The sequence below is a fragment of the Lepisma saccharinum genome, chromosome 23 (genome assembly GCF_977018435.1).
Source record: "Lepisma saccharinum chromosome 23, izLepSacc3.1, whole genome shotgun sequence".
Taxonomy (NCBI): domain Eukaryota; kingdom Metazoa; phylum Arthropoda; class Insecta; order Zygentoma; family Lepismatidae; genus Lepisma; species Lepisma saccharinum.
In genome coordinates, this window is record NC_139251.1 from 21,052,789 (window position 1) to 21,075,564 (window position 22,776).

The 22,776-nt window shown below is 40.5% G+C and overlaps 1 protein-coding gene across 2 annotated transcripts in view; it reads left to right on the forward strand.

Moving 5' to 3' along the window:
• LOC145977740 (GTPase-activating Rap/Ran-GAP domain-like protein 3) overlaps positions 1–22,776 on the forward strand; it is a 742,197-nt gene that overhangs the window by 509,768 nt on the left and 209,653 nt on the right. For both annotated transcript variants that reach the window (XM_083109991.1, XM_083109992.1), the window contains one exon: positions 9,893–9,959. In XM_083109991.1, the coding sequence (XP_082966117.1) occupies positions 9,893–9,959 (67 nt within the window). The remainder of the gene's footprint in view (positions 1–9,892; positions 9,960–22,776) is intronic.

Consider the following 22,776-nt stretch of genomic DNA (forward strand, 5'->3'; position numbering starts at 1 on the left):
AGGGATAACTTCTCGCGCTGTAGGTCAATTCCTGCTTCATATTTCCTGAGGAATGGGTAGCCCAAAATAAAGTCAGCTTCGAGACCTTTCAAGACAAACATGTCCTCCAATAAATTTCTTCCAGCAATCTCTAGATATACTTGTCTACATCCCACAACTCTAGTTTTGTTTCTCCCAGTGAAATCAGTCAGCCTAACATCTGGACATGGTTGTAACTGCAATGACGGCAGCTTCTCTTTAATCTTCTTCCAAATGGCGTAGCTCATGAGATTACATTCGCTTCCAGTGTCCAGAACACAAATAAAATCGACGTCTGTTACAGTTGCTTTAATTAACGGAGCCCTGGGCAAATTTTCCTTTCTAACTGCCTGTTGTAGTGCTCTATCTAAACTTTGTTCTCCTTCATTGAGAGTCAGCACAACAAAAAGATGATTGTCTTCACTATTTATAGCGCTGTCATCTGTTCCCAGAGAAGTCCAAGATTTTAGCCCAACCGTGATCGGGAACGAAGAATTCACGTTGGGCGACTGGCTAAATCCGACTGCATACCACTCGGATTAGCACTAGTCGAGGGTGCCCAACAAAAGTCTCTTGTTATGTCGACGCTTTGACGTTGCTCGTTCGTCAAACGTGAAGCAGAAGGTTCAAACGGAGGCGCCGTCGCTCTGAAGTTACTGGGTTCAGAGACGTTACGTGAAGAGTCACGGGAATGATCTTCTGGATCAGATCTGGAACGACGCGGTCCACGTGCGTAGTTGTTCCTGCCTTCCCTTCTAGGAGGATTACGCCGCCTGTTGTAATTGGAATAACCATTTCTATGGTTCTGCGTAACTTGTCTGACCCGGGGGTTTTGGTTTCCAATTCTATTTTGTCTAGGAACATTTCCCTGGCCAGCACCTTCTCTATTCCACGAAGGCTTCCAACTGTCTTGTTCCTCAAGCACCTCGAACCTTTTCAGAAAGTCGGCTAGCTGGCGTACAGTTTGAAGAGAATTAGCTAGACTCAGACTGCGAGCTCTATATGGAAGCTGGGAGATGATTAAATTCACAATCTCAGGTTCTATGTAACGGGCAGACAGATTGCGGTAGGCTGAGTAAATAGACCAGGCATATTCCTCCATGCTCATACCGGACTGCTTTAAGTATCGGCGAGATCTCACTGCTGTCAGCTGCCTCTCTTTGGCCTCTTCTGAAGCATATTGTTTGCGAAAACGACGGCAGAAATCAGAATAGGACTTGAACTCTAACTGGTTTGCTCGAAACCAATGCTCAGCTTGACCCTTGAAAAGCCGAGGAATAATTTCCAATCGGTATTCGTATGGAATCTGCATTAAATCAAAATTGATATTAAGTTCTTTTAAGTATTGCTCAGCATTCTGGGCTTCCAGGTCTCCCTTGAACTTCGACAAGGAATTAAGGTCTGCCATCCTTGGAGTTCCAGTCATTGTTGATCGCTGAGTTGTTGGCGGCGACTCATCTGGCCCGCTCCTTGAATTTCCATGCCTTCGTGTTCGCTTCCTGATTTTTGCTTGACACTGAGAGTCAGAGCTGGTGCTGGAAGAGGAGGAACTGCGATCTTTCTTCCTTTCTAGACGTTTCCTCTTTGCCCCTTCTTCATAATGACGATACCGTGCTCTGCGAGATTCACGCTCTCTGTAACCTCGGTCATCGCCCGAAAGACTAAAGGTAGGTGGAACAGCAGACGCCACTTCATTAGCTCTTGAACCAGCAGTAACTCGTGGGCGACAAACTTGTTTGTCTTCCCTAGTTCTCTCTCCACCGGCTCTGTCCATCGCTTCATTTAGTTCAATATTCATGGTTGGCAACGCTGCACTCTCAGCAACTGCAGACGGATGACCAGCTGTTCGAGATCCAGTTTCTGTTTCTGTTTGCCGGGTGACGTGCATGGTCTCTAACTGATTCGTAAGCTGTTCTACTTGAGTCTTTATTTCCTCAACATCCTTGCTTCTCTGAGATACAACAACGGAAATCTGACCAATATTTTCTTGAACCTCAGATCGGAATCGTATTTTGTCAGTCTCGGCCTCGGTCAATATCTGTTCCATTGTCAGCTGTTTTTCAATAATCTTATTGCACTCCGCAGTGAATCTCGAATTTATATCCTCTACATCGATGCGAACACTTTCCGTGGCTTTATTTACATCGGCTGCCAAGCTACGCCGGAAGTCATCAAAGTCTATCTCTCTAGCCTGCCAGATTTCTTCAGAGAATCGCGCCCTAGTTTCCTCATTCTCAGACTTCAGTTGTTGAATCTCACAGGCCATCTCGCCTATTTCAGCTCTTAATACTTTTATAGATTCATCGTGCTGCTTACCGATATCATCCTTTAGCAACGCACATTGTCTGAGGATATCTTCCTTTAATATGTCAGATTGTCTACAGATATCAGCTTTCAAGCTGGTAATGGAATCAGCTTGTTGTTTAATATCAGCTTTCAGTGCTTCAGACTGTTTACACATATCAGCTTTCAAGCTGGTAATGGAATCAGCTTGTTGTTTAATATCAACCTATAAGGTTTCAGACTGTTTGCAGATATCAGCTTTCAAGCTGGTAATGGAATCAGCTTGCTGTTTAATATCAGCCTGCAGTGTTTCAGACTGTTTGCTAATATCATTGCTAATATCAGCCTTCAAGTTATTAATGGAATCAGCTTGCTGTTTAATATCAGTCTGTAATTTTTCCATACTTTCTACTTGCTGCTTGCTAATTCCTTCAATCATGGATTTTAAAGCTTCAAACATATTTAATGGATCAGATGTAATAGTTGTAGACAATGATTCACATTCTTTACAAACGAAATCGGTAGCTTCGTGGCTTTCAGATCGAACATCTAAGCCACAACATTCATAATGTAGAAGCTTTGTACATTTCTTGCACACAAATGTGGGTTTATCCTTATCAATGTCCTGACAACAATCGGGAACATTAAGTCCTGAACTCGAAGTAAGATTTTTATTTGCACTACGCAAATGTTTCTTTTCCATTTCGAAAAGAAATAACTCTGTGCTTTTCTATAAATATGAAAGTTCAGTGCTCTTGCACAATTAATCTCAACTTTAAACAATTGTCTTGCCCTTGTACACTACAAAATCGAGCCAACACGTTGAGCTGCCACTTGATACGTTCCAAACTTAACTTATGTATGTACGCGTCGTATTATTATACTATTAATATTAACTTAATAATACTCAGCGGTGGACGATGAGACTCGGTGAAGTACACAGACTCCTCTCAGGTACACGGATAGTGTTAGGCAAAGACAATATTCACAGCACAGAGAAATAAAATCACATTATTGCAGTATATATAAACTGAAAGGTTTTATTCTTTATTCATTGCAATTATAATGCAAATATACTTGAGATGAAAGCGAGGATTTTGCTTTGTCGATGAATTGACTCAACTAAAACGCATAAACTCAATGCGTGGCTATCGGCAAGCCTATGATCACATAGACCTAGCTTGCACCCCGAACTACCACACCAAGAGATATGCAATGATAACTGAGCCAATATTTGCTCTTTAGCCTTTTATTTCAAAATTAATCTTTAGGCTAGCCTTATTATTTAACGTAGAATGGTTGCAGTATTGTGCATATCATCAATGCATGGCTATCGGCGTACCTATGTTCACATAGGCCTAGCTTGCGCCCCGAACTACCATACCAGGATGTATGCACAACACCAAGGAGTTCTTTTTAAATTTAAAAGCTTCGACGATCCGTGGCGAAAGTGTGATATTTCTTACGCGATATCCTCGCTTTTATACTATTTTCGAGAACACAGATTAAAGTACAGATGAATCATTCACTATCTACAAAAGGATACTATTAACAAAACTGACATCTATACATCTTTAGAAATACAAATTCGTATAGTGCACTCTTGCAAACATGAATATACATTAAACTACTCATAACAAAGCATAAAATACAATAAACATTAAACAAAAGATATACATTACAAACCAGGTGCGTTATTACATATAATAACAAAGAAATTACGCTTTCTTTTACAAAAATAAATACATTAGTGACATATTTTCTACTGATGACGTCACATAAAAATATGGATCATATCATAGTGTGTGTGTGGAACTCAGTAAGGATGACAAATTAGCTTTCATTTTCCCAGACCGTGATGTGTAGTCCATAGTCTTCTGATAACAAATTGTGACGTCACTCCCTTGTTTATTGGTTTGTAAACAATGTTATTTCTTTGTGCAAATCTCATGTGGCATTGTGTAAATAAAATGTAAGTGTATCATTGTGGTACTTTCTTTACAATTTTTGTTGCATATTTTGATGTGAAAGAACAAAATATACATGACTAGGCCATATTGGGTACACATGAGATTTGCACAAAGAAATAACATTGTTTACAAACCAATAAACAAGGGAGTTACCAGAAGACTACCCAATATGGCTTAAACGTAACTTTTTAATAAAATCTTCCTTACATCCATGTTATTATTTGTAATTGGCTCTAATTATCAGTAAACGTCCAGAAATGTTCTTTCTTTTGAATCTTGCGATTAGTTCTACCTTTCTGACTTTGTACACCATTAGAAGCAATCTCAAACCTTAGGTAGGCCATATTGGGTTCAGGTACCTTAGGTTCATTTTCATGCGAAATAACAATTTATTTAGTAACTCCTGTATCTTTAGTTCAAGCAATTGATATTATAACATCATAATGTTCAATAATTTCTACAGAACCCAGGACATTTTAATTACAAATTGATCAGATCATTAACTATAGTATCATAGGTAGTGGCGTGCCAAGGATTTTCGTAGAGGCTTCATTTTTCGTAATCAATCTCATGTTTTGAATCCGTCCCTGATTCAACGTTCCTTTTTTTAGGTGATCTGGGAAAGGAGAGTTTATGACCCCACTAACCCCCACTCTAGGCACGCCACTGGTCATGGAAGATCGTGCGTAACCGGGTGTTCTACATAAACATATCTCCTCTTCCCCAAATTTTCCATTCTTATTTTTATTACATATTTTCTATTCCTATGTTTATTGTTAATTTGGATAGTTTTTCTACCACTTGGGCATACCTACGTTTCGGAGTGGTTAGCACACCAAGCTACGACGGCAGGTATCCCGAGTTCGAATCCCGGTCTTTGCATGGGTGCTTCCTTGTTACTTTCCATTCATCATCATCGTATCAGCACTCATCTTCGCGATTAGCAGAAGTGGCAGAAAACGACGCAAAAAAAGTTAATTAATCAATTTACCATTTGGGTTTATCAGCACAATTAGGATGAACAGATGAAATTTTGAAGTCAGTCTACTTTGTGCACAGATAAGCTCCTGGAGATTGGACCTACAGTTTAAAGCAGGGTTGTTAAAGGTCCAGGAACTCGTTAATTCTAATCGGTTCTATTGGGTTCCGCTGCAGGACCGGAACCTTTTTTCTCTCACGATTTACATTCGGTCCAAGTTGCGTATTGTTACATTGAAAAATGGACCGTATTTTAATTGTTCCTGAAAAAAGGTTCCTGGACCGTATTTAAATTGATGCGGGAAAAAGGGTTCCTGGACCGAATTGAAATTCTTTCGGAAAAAGGTTCCTGGACCGAATTTAAATTCATCCGGAAAAAATGTTCCTGGACCGAATTGAAATACTTTGCAGATAAAAAGGTTCCTTACGGTCCAGAACCCATTTACGGTTGCTGATTTTCTCTCCTGGACCGGAATTGAATTTTTTTAAATTCCTGGACCTTTAACAACCCTGGTTTAAAGTATAGCCCAAACTACCCTCGTATCGAACATGGACCCCTTGATTGCCAGGCGACGACGTTAGCACTACACCTTTAGAAGATGGAGTGGATGGTGATATAATATTAGCCAAGCCGTAAACAAGGTAAAAACTAGGAACCTGTGACGTCACAACCCATGACGATGACCACTCCGCCATGGAGTACAAATTGACGTGATTCGTTTCTCTTCTTTCGTGGATTAGCGCTAATTACATCATTCGCTTTGTTCGCTGTTATCAAGTTCCGATTTAGTTTCATCCACTCATAAAAATCAATGTCAAAAGTAGTAGAACGTGTTCGCAACACCCTGCACTGAGAGATAAAAATAAGCTATGCAATTTGGTCCACCCGCTGTGACACATTTACCATCGACATCCCGCTAAAGTGCTTGACACAAATTTCACGAATCCAAAAAAAGAATATATGGTTGATGCCGCTAATGATTGGCGTGTGACGGTCATGTCGGGAAAGAATAAAAGGTCCCCCCGCCCTCCTTCGAATCAGACGACGAAGTTTACAGTCGAAACAAACTGCCTGGGTACAAGGCTATTAATCAGCTTCCCTGCACGAGAGTATAGTTTATTCACATTTATACAAAGTCAACGCCTCTCTGACGCCTCACGGTCAAATGATGACGCACAGATCATAATTAATCATAAAGTTTTTTTTTAGTCTCTTCCTGCCGGGAGGTTGAAAGGCAAGAATGCCATTTATCCTGCGGTGGTATGCACCACGGGAGACACGTTCGCGCTCTCCGGGCAATCGCTGTCCCAGGATACGCTGGTGATTGTTTGAAGCCCACGCTACTCATTGAAACAAAATTCATTAATCACGACTCAGTGCCTACTGATGATCTCTCTCTCTCTCTCTCTTTCTGTGTGTGTGTTGGTCTCTATATATATATCTCTCTCTGTGTTCATTTCTAAAGAGCTCTCTCTCTCTCTCGGCGTCGTTTGTCTCTGGTTCTCTCTTTTCCTCTCGCTCTCTGCCTATGTTCGTTTGTAGCTCTCTCTCTCTCTCTCTCTCTCTCTCTCTCTCTCTCTCTCTCTCTCTCTCTCTCTCTCTCTCTCTCTCTCTCTCTCCTTGTGGTTATCTTTTTTCTTAGTTATCATTTTCTTAAATCTCCGTCTTCTCTCTTCGCGTCGTATCTGCCTTTATCGTCTCCATATTCTTCTATTAGGTCTCTTACTGTGTGCTTATCTGTCTCTCTTTCTTTGCCTGTCTCTTTCTCCCCTTTTCATTCTCTATCTTCCCCCCTTTTATTTGCTTCTCTTCTCTTTTCTTCTATATGTGTTTATATTCTCCCCCTCTGTCTCCACTTATATCTCATTCTTCCTTTCTTGTATCTCTCTGTTCTCTGCTGCTGCTCCTTCGTTCTCTCTTCATGTCTTTCTCTATTTATCTTTATTGCTTTCTCTCTCTATATTGCTCTTCGTTTTTTTATCCCTCTCTTTCAAACTCTGTCTGTTTCTTTGTCTTCATCTCTTTATTTCTCTCTCTCTTCTTTCACTTTCTTCTGTGTGCTTTACTCTCTTTTTCTCGTTGTTTGTACACATGCGTGCGTGTCGTTATTTCCTTTCTCATCTTTCTGCGTCTCTGTCTTGTACTGTCTTGATCTTTCTTTCACATATGCTTTCTCTCTCTCTCTTTCTGTCTCTCTCTCTCTTTCTGTCTCTCTCTCTTACCCTATTCTCATTCTCTCCTCTCCCATTCTCTAAATTTTCTTCCATTCTCACTCTCTTTTCCCTTTGTCATTCTCACTCTTCTCTCATTGTAATTCTCTCTCTCTTTTCCCCATTCTCATTCTGTATCCGTCTCACTCTCACTCTCTCTCTCTCTCTCTCTCTCTCTCTCTCTCTCTCTCTCTCTCTCTCTCTCTCTCTCTCTCTCCATTTTCATTCTATGTCCTGCCTCTCTCTGTCTCTCCTCCATTTCTTTTTATCCGTCTCTGTTAGCCTATTCTCAATCTCTCCTTCACTCCCTTTCTTCTCTCATTCTCACTCCTCTCACATTCTCTTTCTTTTCTTCCATTCTCACTCTCCTTTCCCTTTGTCATTCTCACTCTTCTCTCATTGTAATTCTGTGGCCGAGTGGTTAGCACATCGCGCTGTGACGCCAAGAGTCCCGGGTTCGAATCCCACTCGGACTTGGTTGTATGTTAATATCCATTCATCAATTTCATCCTTTTATCACTCATCCCCATCTTCGCAAATGAGCCAAGAGGCACAAAACGCTAAGTAAAATAAACTAAATCAATCAATCATTGTAATTCTCTCTCTATTTTCTCCCATTCTCATGCCATGTCTGTATCCATATCTCTCTCTCTCTCTTCTCTCTCTCTCTCTCTCTCTCTCTCTCTCTCTCTCTCTCTCTCTCTCTCTCTCTCTCTCTCTCTCTCTCTCTCTCTCTCTCTCTCTCTCTCTCTCTCTCTCTCTGCGGCATGCTTTTTGGGGAAACCCTCATCCTGGTGATGTTGAGGAACAAACAAAGGAATACCGGATGAACCTCTGCGATGATGCTACTAGCGGGAGAGACAATGCTTGATCAATACACAGAACAACCGCCGCAAAAGGTCAGAGTACCACCCCTCCTCCGTCCCTAGCAGAGAAGAAGAGTTACACAACTTTCTGCAATCATGTGATGTCGCTATTCACGTCCGCCGGTGATTTAGGGAGCGTGGCAGGTGGCATTGATGGGGCCCGGCTGCACACTCGCCCGCATGCTTCCACGCCCCAGTGGCAGATGCAATTCGTCAGGTACTTTAGGACAGGTCTCTCGTGTTTCCGGCCTTTTTCTTCCATTAGAGTCTGTTTCCTCCTATTCACACGTTAACATATTTCTCACAGCCAAATATTTGTCTGTCACTTTCCGTCTCTCTTTCTGTGTGTGTATGTCCTTCTCTACGCCAGTATCTCTCTCTCTCTCTCTTGTAGTCTGTCTTACTTCATCTCTTTATCTTCCTCTATCTCTCTCCTTTCTCTTCGCTTATCTGTCTCTCTCTGTTTCTCTATGTAGTTTTCTCTCTGTCCCTTTCCCTCGTCCCATTTTTTGTTTTTCTCCTCGCCCGTATCTGTTAGGGTCTGTCTTTCGTTATCTCCCTCTGTCTTGATCTTCTCCTCTTGATCTATCAAACGCTCTCCATGTGTAGATTTCTCTCTCCTCTCCTTTCACATCCCTTGTCCGTTTTTCTCTTTCTGTCCCGCAGTATCCCTTTGTGTCGCCCCTTTTACACCTATCATAACTTTTTGCCTTTGATTTTCCACAAAGGGTTTTCAGCGCGTCAAGCTCGTCGAGACGTTCAACAGATATTAGAGTTTTTTGACACAGTTCTTTAGTTGGACAGAACATGTTGTCCTCTACTGAGTTACTCAAATCAAGACTGGATATCCCTCCAGCCAACAAATCAAGGGGTTCCGGGTTCGGTACCCGGTGGAGGCACAAAGTTGTTCGGATCCCACTTTAAACTGTAGGTCCAGTCCCGATTAGCCTTACTGTGCATAAAGTGGACTTAAAACACTAAACCAATCAATCAATCAATAAACCCTCCAGCCAATAGAACAAGGATACACGATGCACGCCATTAAGGAAACTGCCCAATCCGAGACACATGCACTGCATGTTGCATCGCTTTAGTACGAAAAGTTGCATTTATTTCTGAAGGAATGTTTCCAAATGATATCGCTTGTCGCTTCGGTCTGAAATCTCCCTAAGGAACAAGCTAGTATGTTATGATCAATTGATTTACATTTATGTGCTGCTGCATTCCGAATAAAAAGAACAATATTTTAAATTTACTATATTGACATGAAATAAACATGAATTTGAACTTGGTGTTCGACTGTTGTTCACAGATTATACAGATGTATTGACTCTGGTACAAAAATGCTCCATAGAGGGCAGCTCATAAAGGAAAGTAAAATTGTCCACGAAAAGAACAGTATAGGCCTAAATATGTTTGAAACACTCAGTATATTATCGATTTCTTATTAGGTTTTCGTCGAAAGCCTTCGTTAAGTCGACACAATAACCCTATGATGCTTAAGTGTATCAATTTAGTTCCTCTCCTTGGAGTTAACATTTTTTAAAGTACTTACATCTCTTTCAGCAATTTCCCCAACATGGAGAAATTGGAAAAGGGTCCAAAGGAAATCTTCACACCGGATATTCAGAAGGTAAGTGTGTATTTGTTTGGGTCTCTACGTAAAGATAAAATTATTGATTGTTGTTTTTCTATGGTTAGTCAACTTAAGTATTTGTAGTGTTGGTTCAAGTAATCTGTAGTGATATTCTGACTATCCCCAGTTCTATCTTGTGTCTGCTGCTATATCTAGGAACCATTGTTGTTGCAATTTATGTGCTCATTTTTGTAAATGAAACATTAAAATGCTGACAAAGACAAACTTTTATAGCATAAAAAATGTACATAAAAACGTAACGTTTCCACCCTCTAACATGGTCTTCTTCAGACGAATCTCAATCTCCTGTCTCCCATTTCATCATTATATCTAGGAAACTTATCTTCCTCTTCTATTTCAAGTTCCAGTAATATCCCTCGTGTTTCATCTTCTATTTCTTTGACAAATATGTCCAGCTGCCTCCTTGTTCCCCTCCATATGCCGAAACAATTGTCCACATATCTGCAGAACAGAATTATCTTTTCCCCTCCTTTTTCAATCACTTTCTTCTCCCATTCGTTCATAACCAATTCTGCTAACACTGAGCTTAAGCTAGAGCCTATATTTAAGCCTTCCCTCATTTCCATAATTTTATCCCCCACTTTGCAGTAACCATTATTCCAAACAGTTTGCAGTGCTTTCACTACGCGTTCACCGTCCCATGGTCTTTATATTGTATTTTAAAAATTACACACCACAATAACACAACCTTGCAAAGACAACGCAATCGCAACCTCACCTTCAGAAAAATCTAAAGAAACTGAGTTGGCAACATCTCATTTACTCCACGTGGACTTGACAAGAGCTGTCATTTCTTGGACGGACGCTATTGGACTCCACGTGGACTTGACATGTTGTTGTTACAGGGAAAACTGATCTTTCGGAACTTTCTTTGAAGTAATGTGAGGTTGCTTTGGGGACGACAAGTTTACTCATTTTTGTGTGCACGTGTATGTACAGGGGTGTGATTAACACAATTCAAATTATACTCTCTCTCCCTCTTATGCCCGCCAGACACCCTAGAAACAGCTGGATTACAGGTTAAAATGATTTTGAGGAATCATTTATGTTGTTTACTTGTGTTTTTATCTCTCATACCTTAAAATGCGCGCGCATTTACGCTTTCACGGGACAGAGCCTGGATTCGGGAATAAGCTGTACTGGTATAACAGTACAGTAATCCTGGGAACTTCAGGGAACAGAGGGTTGCTTGGGATGCATCAGGATGGCTTGAGGGGACGAGGGTTCAGATTGGGTAGCGTAAGGTTTGTGTCGGTTATTCTTGTGATCGGTGACGTCTCTGGTTCTGCAGCCTTGCTGATTTCCTTGGCTCAATTACGAGTCTCTGTAGAGTACTGACAATGAAATATTACCCCAACATTCATGCTGTGATTAATATGAACAAGACAGAGATAATGGTGAGGAAAACAATCCTTCAATAAGCTACAAGAATCGCACAGAAGCCAATGCAATCAGTCCCATGTAAGAAACAGCGTTTGCTATTCGTGGCTGCCTGACTCATTTTTTTTCTTTTCTTTCTTTTTCAAGTCATTCATGCAACAGCAACTCGTTCGATACCGAATGTTCTCGGCACAGTAAGCGACTCTTATTTTAGCATCTTCAGAAGTAATAATGCTCGTATCACTGTACCGAAAGGTATCTTCCTTTACAGTTATCACGGAGCTCGTTAATTTTAATTGGCCCTCAGTGTCGTTCAGAAAGCAAACTATTTTTTTTTTCCGGCCTGGTATTGTAAACATTTTCTAATGATTATTTTCTTGAATCAAGCGTACAATTTTTCATCTCACGAGAACTGCAGTAATCTGAACTTCTCGAAACTTTCAAGTTTTACATTATCTACGGTCATAGCTCAGGAACAAGATATTGTTTATTATAAACATTCCACATAAACTTTTATTTAATAACCTCTTTATCCAGATGTTCACTTGTTCTTGTCTTATTTATCCTCGCTATCTTTTGTAAGCGAAAATTACCATGTTCAGCAGTTACATGTAATAATCAGGTAAAGTTAAGTGTAATCGTAAAATTTATAACAGCCATTCTTGTAGAGAATTTCATGCTGGACATTTTTTTTTTGTCAAGTCAAAAGTTTCTGAGATAAATTGAATGATTTGAAACTCGACGGCAAAATTTAGCCTTCTTTTTAAAGCTTCTGGCATATTTTTCGGCTTAGCTTCAAAGTTTATTCCACATATTTTATCAATACGAAGATTGACACCGCTACTATTTATTGGAAGTGAATTGAATCATCTTTATCGTCTATCAAACACAGGAAATTAAGGTCGTAAATTGCAGTAATTGTACAGATTTTTCCATAAGAATTATAACTATTTATATGCGAATACACCTCTATTTTAGTAAAGGACTAAGAATGAATTACTGCGTGAATAGTTTCTTCATTTCGTGTGTCTATGGAGAATGTTTATGGAATTACCTTAAACTTGTATTAATAAACTTATGTAATATTTTGAAAGCTGCCATCTGGAGTTATAATTCTAAATTTTCAAAAAGGTAGTTGTAATCAATAAAAATTGTTCCCTTTTCAAAAATGCAACGACGAAATACATTTTTGTGTATCTTGATTTGTAAATTACTAATACAATTGAAAAAATCCTGTCGTCGTGTTCTTTTTCCGACGAAAAGCTTATACATTTTAGAGCGTTGAAACGCATTAGCAGGATTCTGGTTAATAGCGACATTCCTGCAATGCGGGAAAATGAGGAAGTATTTGAGTAAAATTAGTTGCTGTTGAGGATGACCTTCATACATCTACAGGAACGTGCTGGAATTCAGTTTAATGGTTGTGCGGTTTCTGTATTCTTCACGGCAAAATTACCCAGGAAGCATGGCTAGTAGGAACATGGCTCTTTGTTTCAAACTTGAAAGGCATTTTCAACAGTTAAATACTGCTCGATGCACGTTTGTAAGTGTACTAAATGTGGCAACTATATCGATTCGTGTTTGTAAGTGCACTGAATATGGCAACCTGCTCGCTACATGTTGTCAAGTGTCCTAAATCTGACAACTTGCTCGCTACATGTTGTCAAGTGTCCTAAATCTGGCTCTTGCTCCCTACACACTTCCAAGTGTCTTAAATCTGGCAACTTGCTCACTACATGGTTGCAAATAACCTAAAACTTGCAACTTGCTCGCTCCAATCGACATTCGATTTAACTTACAGTTAACTTACGTGCTATCTGGGACGGTTGCAAATATTCTAAATCTGGCAACTTGCTCGCTACATGCTTGCAAGTGTACTAAATCTGGCAACTTGCTCGTTACATGTTTGCTAGTGTCCTAAATCTGGCAACTTGCTCGCTACATGTTTACAAGTGTCCTACATCTGGCAACTTGCTCGCTTCATGTTTGCAAGTGTCCTAAATCTAGCAACTTGATCGCTACATGTCTGCAAATGTCCTGAATCTAACAACTATCTCGCTACACGGTTGCAAATATCCTAAATCTGGCAAATTGCTCGCTGCAAGGTTGAAAGTGTCCCAAATCTGGCAACTTTCTCACCACATGGTTGGAAGTGTTCCAAATCTGGCAACTTTCTCACTACGTGGTTGTAAATGTCCTAAATCTGGCAACTTGCTCGCTACATGCATGCAAGTGTTCTAAATCTGGCAACTTGCTCGCTACATGGTTGCAAATATCCGAAATCTGGCAACTTACTCGCTGCATGGTTGCAGGTGTCCCAAATCTGGCAACTTGCTTGTTACATGCTTGCAAGTGTCCTAAATCTGGCAACTTGCTCGCTACACGGTTGCAAATATCTTAAGTCTGGCAACTTGCTTGCTGCAAGGTTGCAAGTGTCCCAAATCTGGCAACTTGCTGGCTGCATGTTTGCAAGTGTCCTATATCTGGCAACTTGATGGTTGTTACATGCTTGCAAGTGTCCTTTATCTGGCAAATAGCTCACTACATGTTTGCAAGCGTCCTAAATCTGGCAACTTGATCGCTTCGTGGTTGCAAATGTCCTGAATCTAACAACTTGCACGCTTAAATGTAGCAACTTGCTCGCTACATGGTTGCAAGTGTTTTAAATCTCAATATTCTCAGTTAAGTAGTTACGTTCTTTACACAGTTGCCAAAACAGTGCCCATTACAGGAACATCCTTATATATTACAGCAGTCAGCCAAAGAAAGACCTCCTTTTGACAGCCTAGCCGACATGTAATTGGCAATCGTTAACCTAAACGATGCGAGTGTAACCTGTCAAACGTGTCGTTCGTGCCGCAGAGACACGAGTGACATCTTGTGAGAAGTTTGAGACTTGCGGCGCATCCCACGCCGCCTGTTTTGCTTCCGAATTTCCTCCTCCCGGCTCGGATCTGAAGTTGTTTCCAAACTCAGGTGAGAGGAACATGTAAAGGCTATCCCCAGAGGAGATGGATGTTCGTGCAACAAAGGCGAGCAGAGTGCTTCGCTGTATATGGCATAGGCGGCGCTTCTAGTTAACCGCGTTAGGAAACATGGATCTTCCATTGCTGAGGATGCAGGGTTTCCAACTCTTAAGTAAAGTTACTATAAATGTGTTTTTTTTTCTAAAGCATTTACGTGCTACATTTTGCTCTTGATGTACTCTGAAATGGAGTTGTACTGAAAATCAACGTTGAAATGAATCTGTTGTTGATTTTAAGCCAACTTTATACACAGAAAGGCTAATCTGGACTGTACCTACAGTTTAAAGTGGAATCCGAACCGGTATGTGCCCCCACCGAGAATTGAAGCCTGGGCCCTTTGATTACAAGGTGACGACGTTACCACTACGTCACCGGAAGGCGATAAATTAATCTGATGTCATACACAGAAGAAATAACGTTACACTGAAATTAATGTTTGTTTGGTGGAATGAAACAAAAATAGGGGCTGGTTAGTCATCAGATATTTCAAGGGGTGTCCATCCGCCCCCAATGCCAATGGCGCAATCCCCCACAAATCTCGTCATGCGTCCCCCCAAATCATGTGGTATTTAATTACGATAGTGTGTCTACTGAAAGTAACTTTTTAAAGCTTTATTGAACACGATACTTGATTTGCCCTTCCTCCTTAAACAGAGGTTTCTATTCCCCAGCTAGACCGTGCATGCCCCTCAAAATATTTTGGTGAATACGTAATAATTCATTTTATTCTAATGCAATAGCCTGTTAAACTATCCATATTTGTTCATGGTTAAAATAACGGAAAGCTAGCAATCTCAAGTGTCGTAATTATATAAATATATATTTTAACAGTGTTTGTGGTTGAAGAACAAGATTTTAATAACACACAATTTGGGTATTTAACACAAAGTCTTATACAATTTAAGATCGAAAATTTCAGAACCCTAGCTAGAAATTCCTAAGGCCGGGACGAGAATATAATAAGGTGTCTCCTTCAAAAAACTCACCCCCTATGCTTGGGGTAATTACATTTGTTTTAGTAATCCATAACAATAATTACATGGATTTCATCATAAGTGCAAATTTCACTTGCTAAAGCAAAATTACCCTGCAACAATAAGTTGGAAATGCGAATTTGACACTATTTATTTTCCTGTTTTATCGAGTAATGTGCAAGGCGTTACTATGAAGTACGCAGTTAGTACAACTATTGCAGCATAGCCTACAGGGAATCAATAATAGAATAATATTGCTAATAGAACCATATCATCAAACTGACTCACCTGCTTTAAATTAAGCAGTATACCGACACTAAACATTATATTTTAAGAAATTATATTATTAATAAATATCGAGAATATTGTTTATGTCTTGTAATGCAGCTACAGTATAATTCTTCACATTCATTCATTCATTCATTGTTTTCTGCCTAATTGGCAGGTTTTTCACTGCAATCTCCAGCTTTCCCTGTTCTCTGCCTTACGCTTCGTAATAGCATACGACCCAGTTAATTTAATATCATCCATAAGCTGATATCTCTTTCTTCCACGGACTTTTCTTCCTTCAACCATTCCCTCCAAGGCATCTCTTAGCAGGCAGTTTCTTCTTAGACAGTGTCCTAACCAGTTTCTTTTCCTCTTCTTGATGGTCTCCAGTATAGATCTTTTTTCACCAACTCTTTTCAGTACGGCTTCGTTTCTTACCTTGTCCGTCCATTTTACACGCTCCATTTTTCGCCATGTCCACATTTCAAAAGCTTCGAGTCGTTTCTCTTCATTTCTTCTCAACGTCCAGGTTTCTGCACCATATAGTGCTACACAATGGTTTCATATAAATGCCAGACACACATTCTTGTAACGCAATAACGAAACTTATTATATCCATTTCTTTGCAGGTTTGCAAGAATATTAATTTAATGGGACGTCAATACTTTCATAGGATCCCTCGAAATTTACTCTTTTCCAGCATCTCTTTTCCCGTGTTCGGCGCCGAAACGTGCCCATACCATATCGCTAAATATAGTCCCCAAATATAATGTTCGAACCCTAAAGAAATCCCTTAACAATCTGAGATTTACACTTTATTAAGAGCTCCATATCTCCTCGCCTCAAATTTAATGTTCAATCCTTCATCCTAGATATTACTCCCTCCAAAAAGAAAAAAAATCTACAAACCACATTTTCCGCTACAATCTCAGACGTAATATTAATACACAAGAGTTGGATATCCCCCCCTAAATTTAATGCTCAGCCCCCTAACTAAAATTCCCAGGATAATCTAAGATTTAACACTAATATTCAATAGTCAAACGGTTGCTTTGATTGGTCAAATTATTGAGTCCAAAATTATCAGATTTTACCAAGAAACCGTTTCTTCTTGTTAATGTAACTAATTTGTTTTTGTAGTCCACTTTATACAGAGATAGGCTAATCGGGACTAGACCTGCAGTTTACAGTGGGATCCGAACTACCGCATACCTCCACCAGGTATCGAGCCCGAAACCCCTTGATTATTAAGCGGCGACATTACCAATACACCACCCGGTCAGGCACGCAGCCAGAGGGGAGGGTTCGGAGGGCTGAAGCTCCCCCCGAAATCCTACAAATATCTATAATTTAGTGTGTAGTGGTAATTAATTTGACTTCCTTAGCAGCATTAAATATCTTGTATAATAAGTTGTAAACTTATACTGAAGAAATTTCATCTTCAGGGCTTCTAAGCTCCGCCTTTCGCCTTTAGATGGCTACTGCTGACAAGGGATGACCCCCCCCCCCCTATATACGGGCCTGCATCGGAAGCAGTGATGTGCCGTAGACTATAAGTTTACGTCTACATGCGTTCCCTACACGTAATCTACGTGTAGATTACATTGGTTGTAGTTTACATAGACTACGTAGACAATCTAAAGTGCATTAAAATTCATTTTCAAGGGTTTCATGAAATGAAAGTGACATTTTCAACTATATTGGTTCCTAACGAAATGAAAAGGTCCCTATTTACAACAAAATTTCTCTTCTCTTCTATTATCAACTATGGAAGAAGATAAATAGTATGCAAAAACCAACAACAGATGGCAGTCGTGAGGCAAGAGTGGTCTTTTCCCCATAAAGCACTAGAATATTTTCTATATTAGGTTCTTCCTACGTGAGAAATTGTTCGAATTTGAAAGAAAGAGTATGAAAAGTTCTCCACGCACATCAGCAACTGATACGAAGTATAATTTTCTTTTAATTCCACGGCACTCTTTACTAAGTTATCACCTTTCGCCATGTTGTTTACGTAGATTACGTAATGTACGTGTATAACATAGTCTACGTGTAGAATGTAGACTATCGTTGTTTACGCGTAGACGCACATCACTGATCGGGAGGGCTCTATTAATATTTGTATATGGTACTGCAAACAATAAATAATAGAAGTACTGATTGCTTATCAGTAAATTTAAAAAGTGTAATAAACCAGCAACAGGTCTGTAAAATAATATTCTTGCAGAAATAAACACGATACTTTCTCGTTTCCACGCATTGGTTGCAGTACACATTCAGAAAGAGAGATTTTTCCCTCTGACACACAGACTCGCTCTTGGCATTTATTTACCACTTGCTGCGTAACACGCTACGTCGATTTCCGCGAATGGCAAGGCATCATGGGAAAACGGGGGGATTCCTGGGCGGGGATAAACCAATCCGAGTGACTGACTGACGGTGACGGACGGGGGGGGACAATTGCTGAAGTCGCAGCGGAAGCTAAGTGGACGGTGACATTTCTTTCCTTGCAGCGCGCGTTGCCCTGAAAGGTTCGCTGTGTGAAGAGATGAGAGAAAAAATTGAAATATTAGATATTGCTGCGACGTAGCCGCTTTGACGCGACGCGAATTCGAAGTTATCCGGATGGATTTTACGACAGTGCTGCCTCCTGGCGCCTTGCTTGGAAGTACACATTTATTTTCTCCCTGCGACAAGAATTTACATGCAGTTTCATCGTTTTTTACTAGGGATGGAAGATATCAAAAAATTGATATCGCGATATATCGTCAAGGAAATATAGTCATAGACTATACGATATTTTTTCCGTATCGTAATATCGGCGATATATTGTCTCTACAATATATATCGCCAAAATATCGTGACGATGTATCGCCAACACGATGTAATTGTCAAAATATCGTGACGATATATCGCGCAGTTGATATCGCCTGGGCGGTATTTTTTTCAATATCGCGATATATCGTCTTGAAGATATATCGCCCAACGCTATTTTTACTCGGTCATGTTTTGGATCCAGAATTCGCGTATGTGCATGGATGCTAGTCTTCTATCGGGGCCTCCCCAATGGTGTAGCGGTAACGTCATGCAATCAAATGTTCCTGGGTTCGATACCCGGTGGTCGCATATAGAGGTTCGGGTCCCACTTTAAACTGTGGGTCCAGTCCCGATTAGCCAATCTGTCCATAAAGATGGACTGAACAAGACCCAAACAATACCCCCGCCACGCTATCTCCCGGCCCCCATTCTAAACGCAGAGCGGTTATTTTAACAAAGCCTGTTTCCTTGCTGGCTGCTTCGGGGAACGGGAATTCTAAGGTTGCCGCTTGTTGCCCAAGAAGTCAGCGGTAGGCCTAATTGGTTGTTTTACCGCAGGTTTCTTCGTTGATAAACGCTGCAACAACGGTTCGCTGCCGTAAAAGCTGTCTCCGTGCCGGGACTTAGTTTGAACGGACATCTAGTGTTCTGTCCTGGTATTCGATTTAATCAAAAGCGATTACTTTGTATCAGTTTTGACGAAATCATTCTAACAGTGTATAAAATACAAGTTTCTGTGCAAAGATGTAAATATTTCTTCTGCGTCAAATGTAAAGAGGAATGACACTTAAGCAGGGGTGCCCACAGGGGGGTTTCAAGATGCGCCTCCGTCATGGGAATTTTTTGGGGGGGACAAAATTTTATACCAATTCTATATATCTTCACACAAAAAATGGGTGGGGTCGTTTCGTTTGACTGGCTTGTTATTGGTTTTTAGTTTTTGATTATTATCAGTTTTTCTACCTACCTGTGGGTGATCGCCGCGATAGGGTTGAAATGAAACACCACTTCGTATGCCTTTAGAATCGGTTTGGATGGTGGTGCGGTGCGGGGAGGGGCGTGCTGTTCGCATTAATATTGTATGTTTTATATTAGCAAACATGAAAGTGAGCCTAATGTACCTAAAGTAAACATATTAGGTTATATTGTTCCGCAAATTTTGTCTGTCCAAATGAGTAAATAACTCGGCATTAGGGGGAAGACGGGGTGAATGTTATACCTTCTTAGGGGGAGTGCGTCATAGGCCTTGGAGGGGATGGGCACCCCTGCACTTAAGAAGTGTGTTTAGTGATTAAATATTATTAAAAATTGATGTTTCATGGTTGCATTTGTACAGGATAAAATGGCGGTTTTCTTACAGGCCTCGACATGGAAAAATGTTAACAAGAAGAGTTGTTCGCTTTGATTTCCTCCAACGCCCCTGCTCGTGTCGAGCAATCTCTCTTTATTGCCTCGGAGGTGAATACTCTATCAAATAAAGGAGACCGTATTATTGAAAACATGAGTCACTTTCAGTTGGAAGAGTAGTGCAAACACTCGCCCATATGTTACGCTTCTGAGAGGAAGCTTCACACCGCGCACGGTGCCTCTGTAAAGATAGTGCCAGAACATGCCAGATCATTTATGCGCAATAGCTGAAGCTTTATTGATCACGTCAATCACGCTTTAGTGCTAGCAGATGTAACGTTTAAGACTTGTGCACGCGAACAACGAAAGGAAGGAGGAAGCAAGGTTGAGAACTCCTTCTCGTCTGATAGAATGGGATGGGGTGAAAGTCACTCACTTGGGTGAAAGTTACTCACTTGGGTGAAATCTTGCATTCTGACCCCTGTATCGGGTTGCAAATTGCTATCTTGTTGCCGACATCCGTGGCGAAGTGGTTAGTGCAGCGCGCTACAACGCCAGCGGCAAGGGCGGCTCAAGACAAAATTTCCATCCGGCTGAGGTGGGCTCTTCGCGTCTCCCTACTTTCCACCCTGCCACTCCCACCCATTTTTTTTACCTTAGTCCCCTTGTGTTTATTTACAACCTACATAGTGACATCAAAATAAGAGTAACATTTTAGCTTAAATTGCTACATGAATTTGCAATAACTTATCTTATGCAGTAGTAAGTTAATTAATTCTTGTCTACACAAATCCAACTCTTTTTTTTTTCTTTAAGCAAAATAGCCACGCTTGTGTAATCAGAAATAAGGTTTTGGCCCTCTTCAAGGGTGACTTTCCTCTCCATGGGTCCCGTGTTCGAATCTTGGCCTCGTCATGTGTGGTCCTTGTGAGTGTCCCTTCATCAATTTCATCATATAATCACTTATCCTCATTGTCGCGATTAGCCAAAAGTGGCAGAAAAGCGACGTTAAATGAACCAAAACAAATAAATTAATGAAGCAAACTAAACCAAAAAGTTCGGGCTACGAAGCAAGAGGTCACAGATTCGAACCGTAGGTAAGACAAGGATATATCATTGTCTTTGTCCCATCATCCATTTCATTGTCATCGTTCCGATTAACCTAAGAGGTAGAAATACAACGCAGAATAACCGAAAGGGAATGAAAGCTCTCTCATTGCTCAGAATATATCAATAAAATTCCTTTCCGAAACCCCTTCATCTCTGTCTATTATACTGTGCATTTCCTTCCTTCATTAATAATTCAACGTACTTACTTTTTGTTACATTTCAGACCCTGCCTTCCATCCATTTTCTTCTATCCTTGCTTTACTTACTGTACGTTTCCGTTAATTTTTTGCTCCTACATTTCCATTAACTTACCTATGGGGTGTTATTCCTCCCATGCTTTCATCCTGTAAAATATGCAAATGGCGTTGCTTCGACAAATCTGGAGTACATAGAACCAAAAGGAAAACAGAACGAGATGACAGTTCAGAAACTCCTGACTGTAACGTTTGCATTAATAATACAGAGGATTGAAAAATAAATAAAGAAGGACAGGTAGGATAGCAAAGACAATCTGAAAGTACATAGCTGAGGGAATGTTTACATAAGAGAAATATGGTTCAAAAGCTTCCTGATAATTATAGGGCGCAAGAAAACATGGATGCCACGAAGAAGTGAGAAAGAGGTGCTAGGATAGAAGTGTGCCCATGGGAAATAATGCAGAATGGACAAAGAAATGAAACTCTGTGTGCGATAAACAGTGCTGGAAGTGATCAAGAAAGAAAAAAAAATTGAACAATGTCTAGAAAAAGGAGCTGCCTGCCGAAAGATGCGCTGGAAGAAATGGTTAACGTGGAAAAGGTCTGGGGAAGAAAAAATGTATCATGTGGTAGATAATATTACATTCCTAAAAAAAATTGTTTGATAATTTGTTATTTACAGAATGGAATGTGATGTGGCTTTTGAAGGAAATGGAATATGCAATGAACAGTGGTCGAATTGGGCCGGTATGGTATACCGGTAGTATATCAAGATGCCAAAAAACATACCGGCAGTAAATTTTTCAGATTTAGTGGAGCTAATCGCTAAAGTAGCTATGCAATGGCCAACAATGTACTCGCTCTCTCTCTCTCTCTCTCTCTCTCTCTCTCTCTCTCTCTCTCTCTCTCTCTCTCTCTCTCTCTCTCTCTCTCTCTCTCTCTCTCTCTTCTGAGTCGTACAGTGGGATCCATGAGTATTACCGTGCCAATTGTCCATCACCATGTTCGTGCACTTTATTTCACCCAATAAGAGCTTCAAGAATTAAAAGAAGCTGTTGACAACTTCTGCACCAGCAAAATCCATCGCAGGATGTAAGAGAAAAAATAATGAAAATAGTCATGGGCAAATTGCCGAGCAATACTAGTGGATCGCACTGTACCGTACAGTACTGTACATTCTTCCCCCACCCCTCCGTTCACAGCCGAGCGCTCCTTGTGGATCATACGCCATGAGAAATGCAACAATAGCCCCTGCTATTACATTGTAGTGATAATGTAAACTTCGTTTTCTGCATAGGAGAATTAAAATTATAGCATTAACAATTACATGGTTGATCAAAATTATTTAAAATGTTATACGTAAAAATGTACAGTCACGTGGTTTAGCCATTTACTTATCATAACTGCCCCCGCGCTTCAGTTCTGAACTCGATTCTTGATTGATTCATTTGCTTTATTTGACTTCGCTTTTTGTGCCACTTTTGACTAATTTGCGAAGATGGGGATAAGTGATGATGTGATGAAATTGATGATTGGACACTCACAAACATCCATGCCCAGTCCGGGATTCGAACCCGGAACCCCTGGCGTCGTAGCGCGATGTGCTAACCACTCCGCCACGGAGGCCGGCTGATCTCGATTCTTGTGGTCGTTGATTGAAGTGTGAAAACGA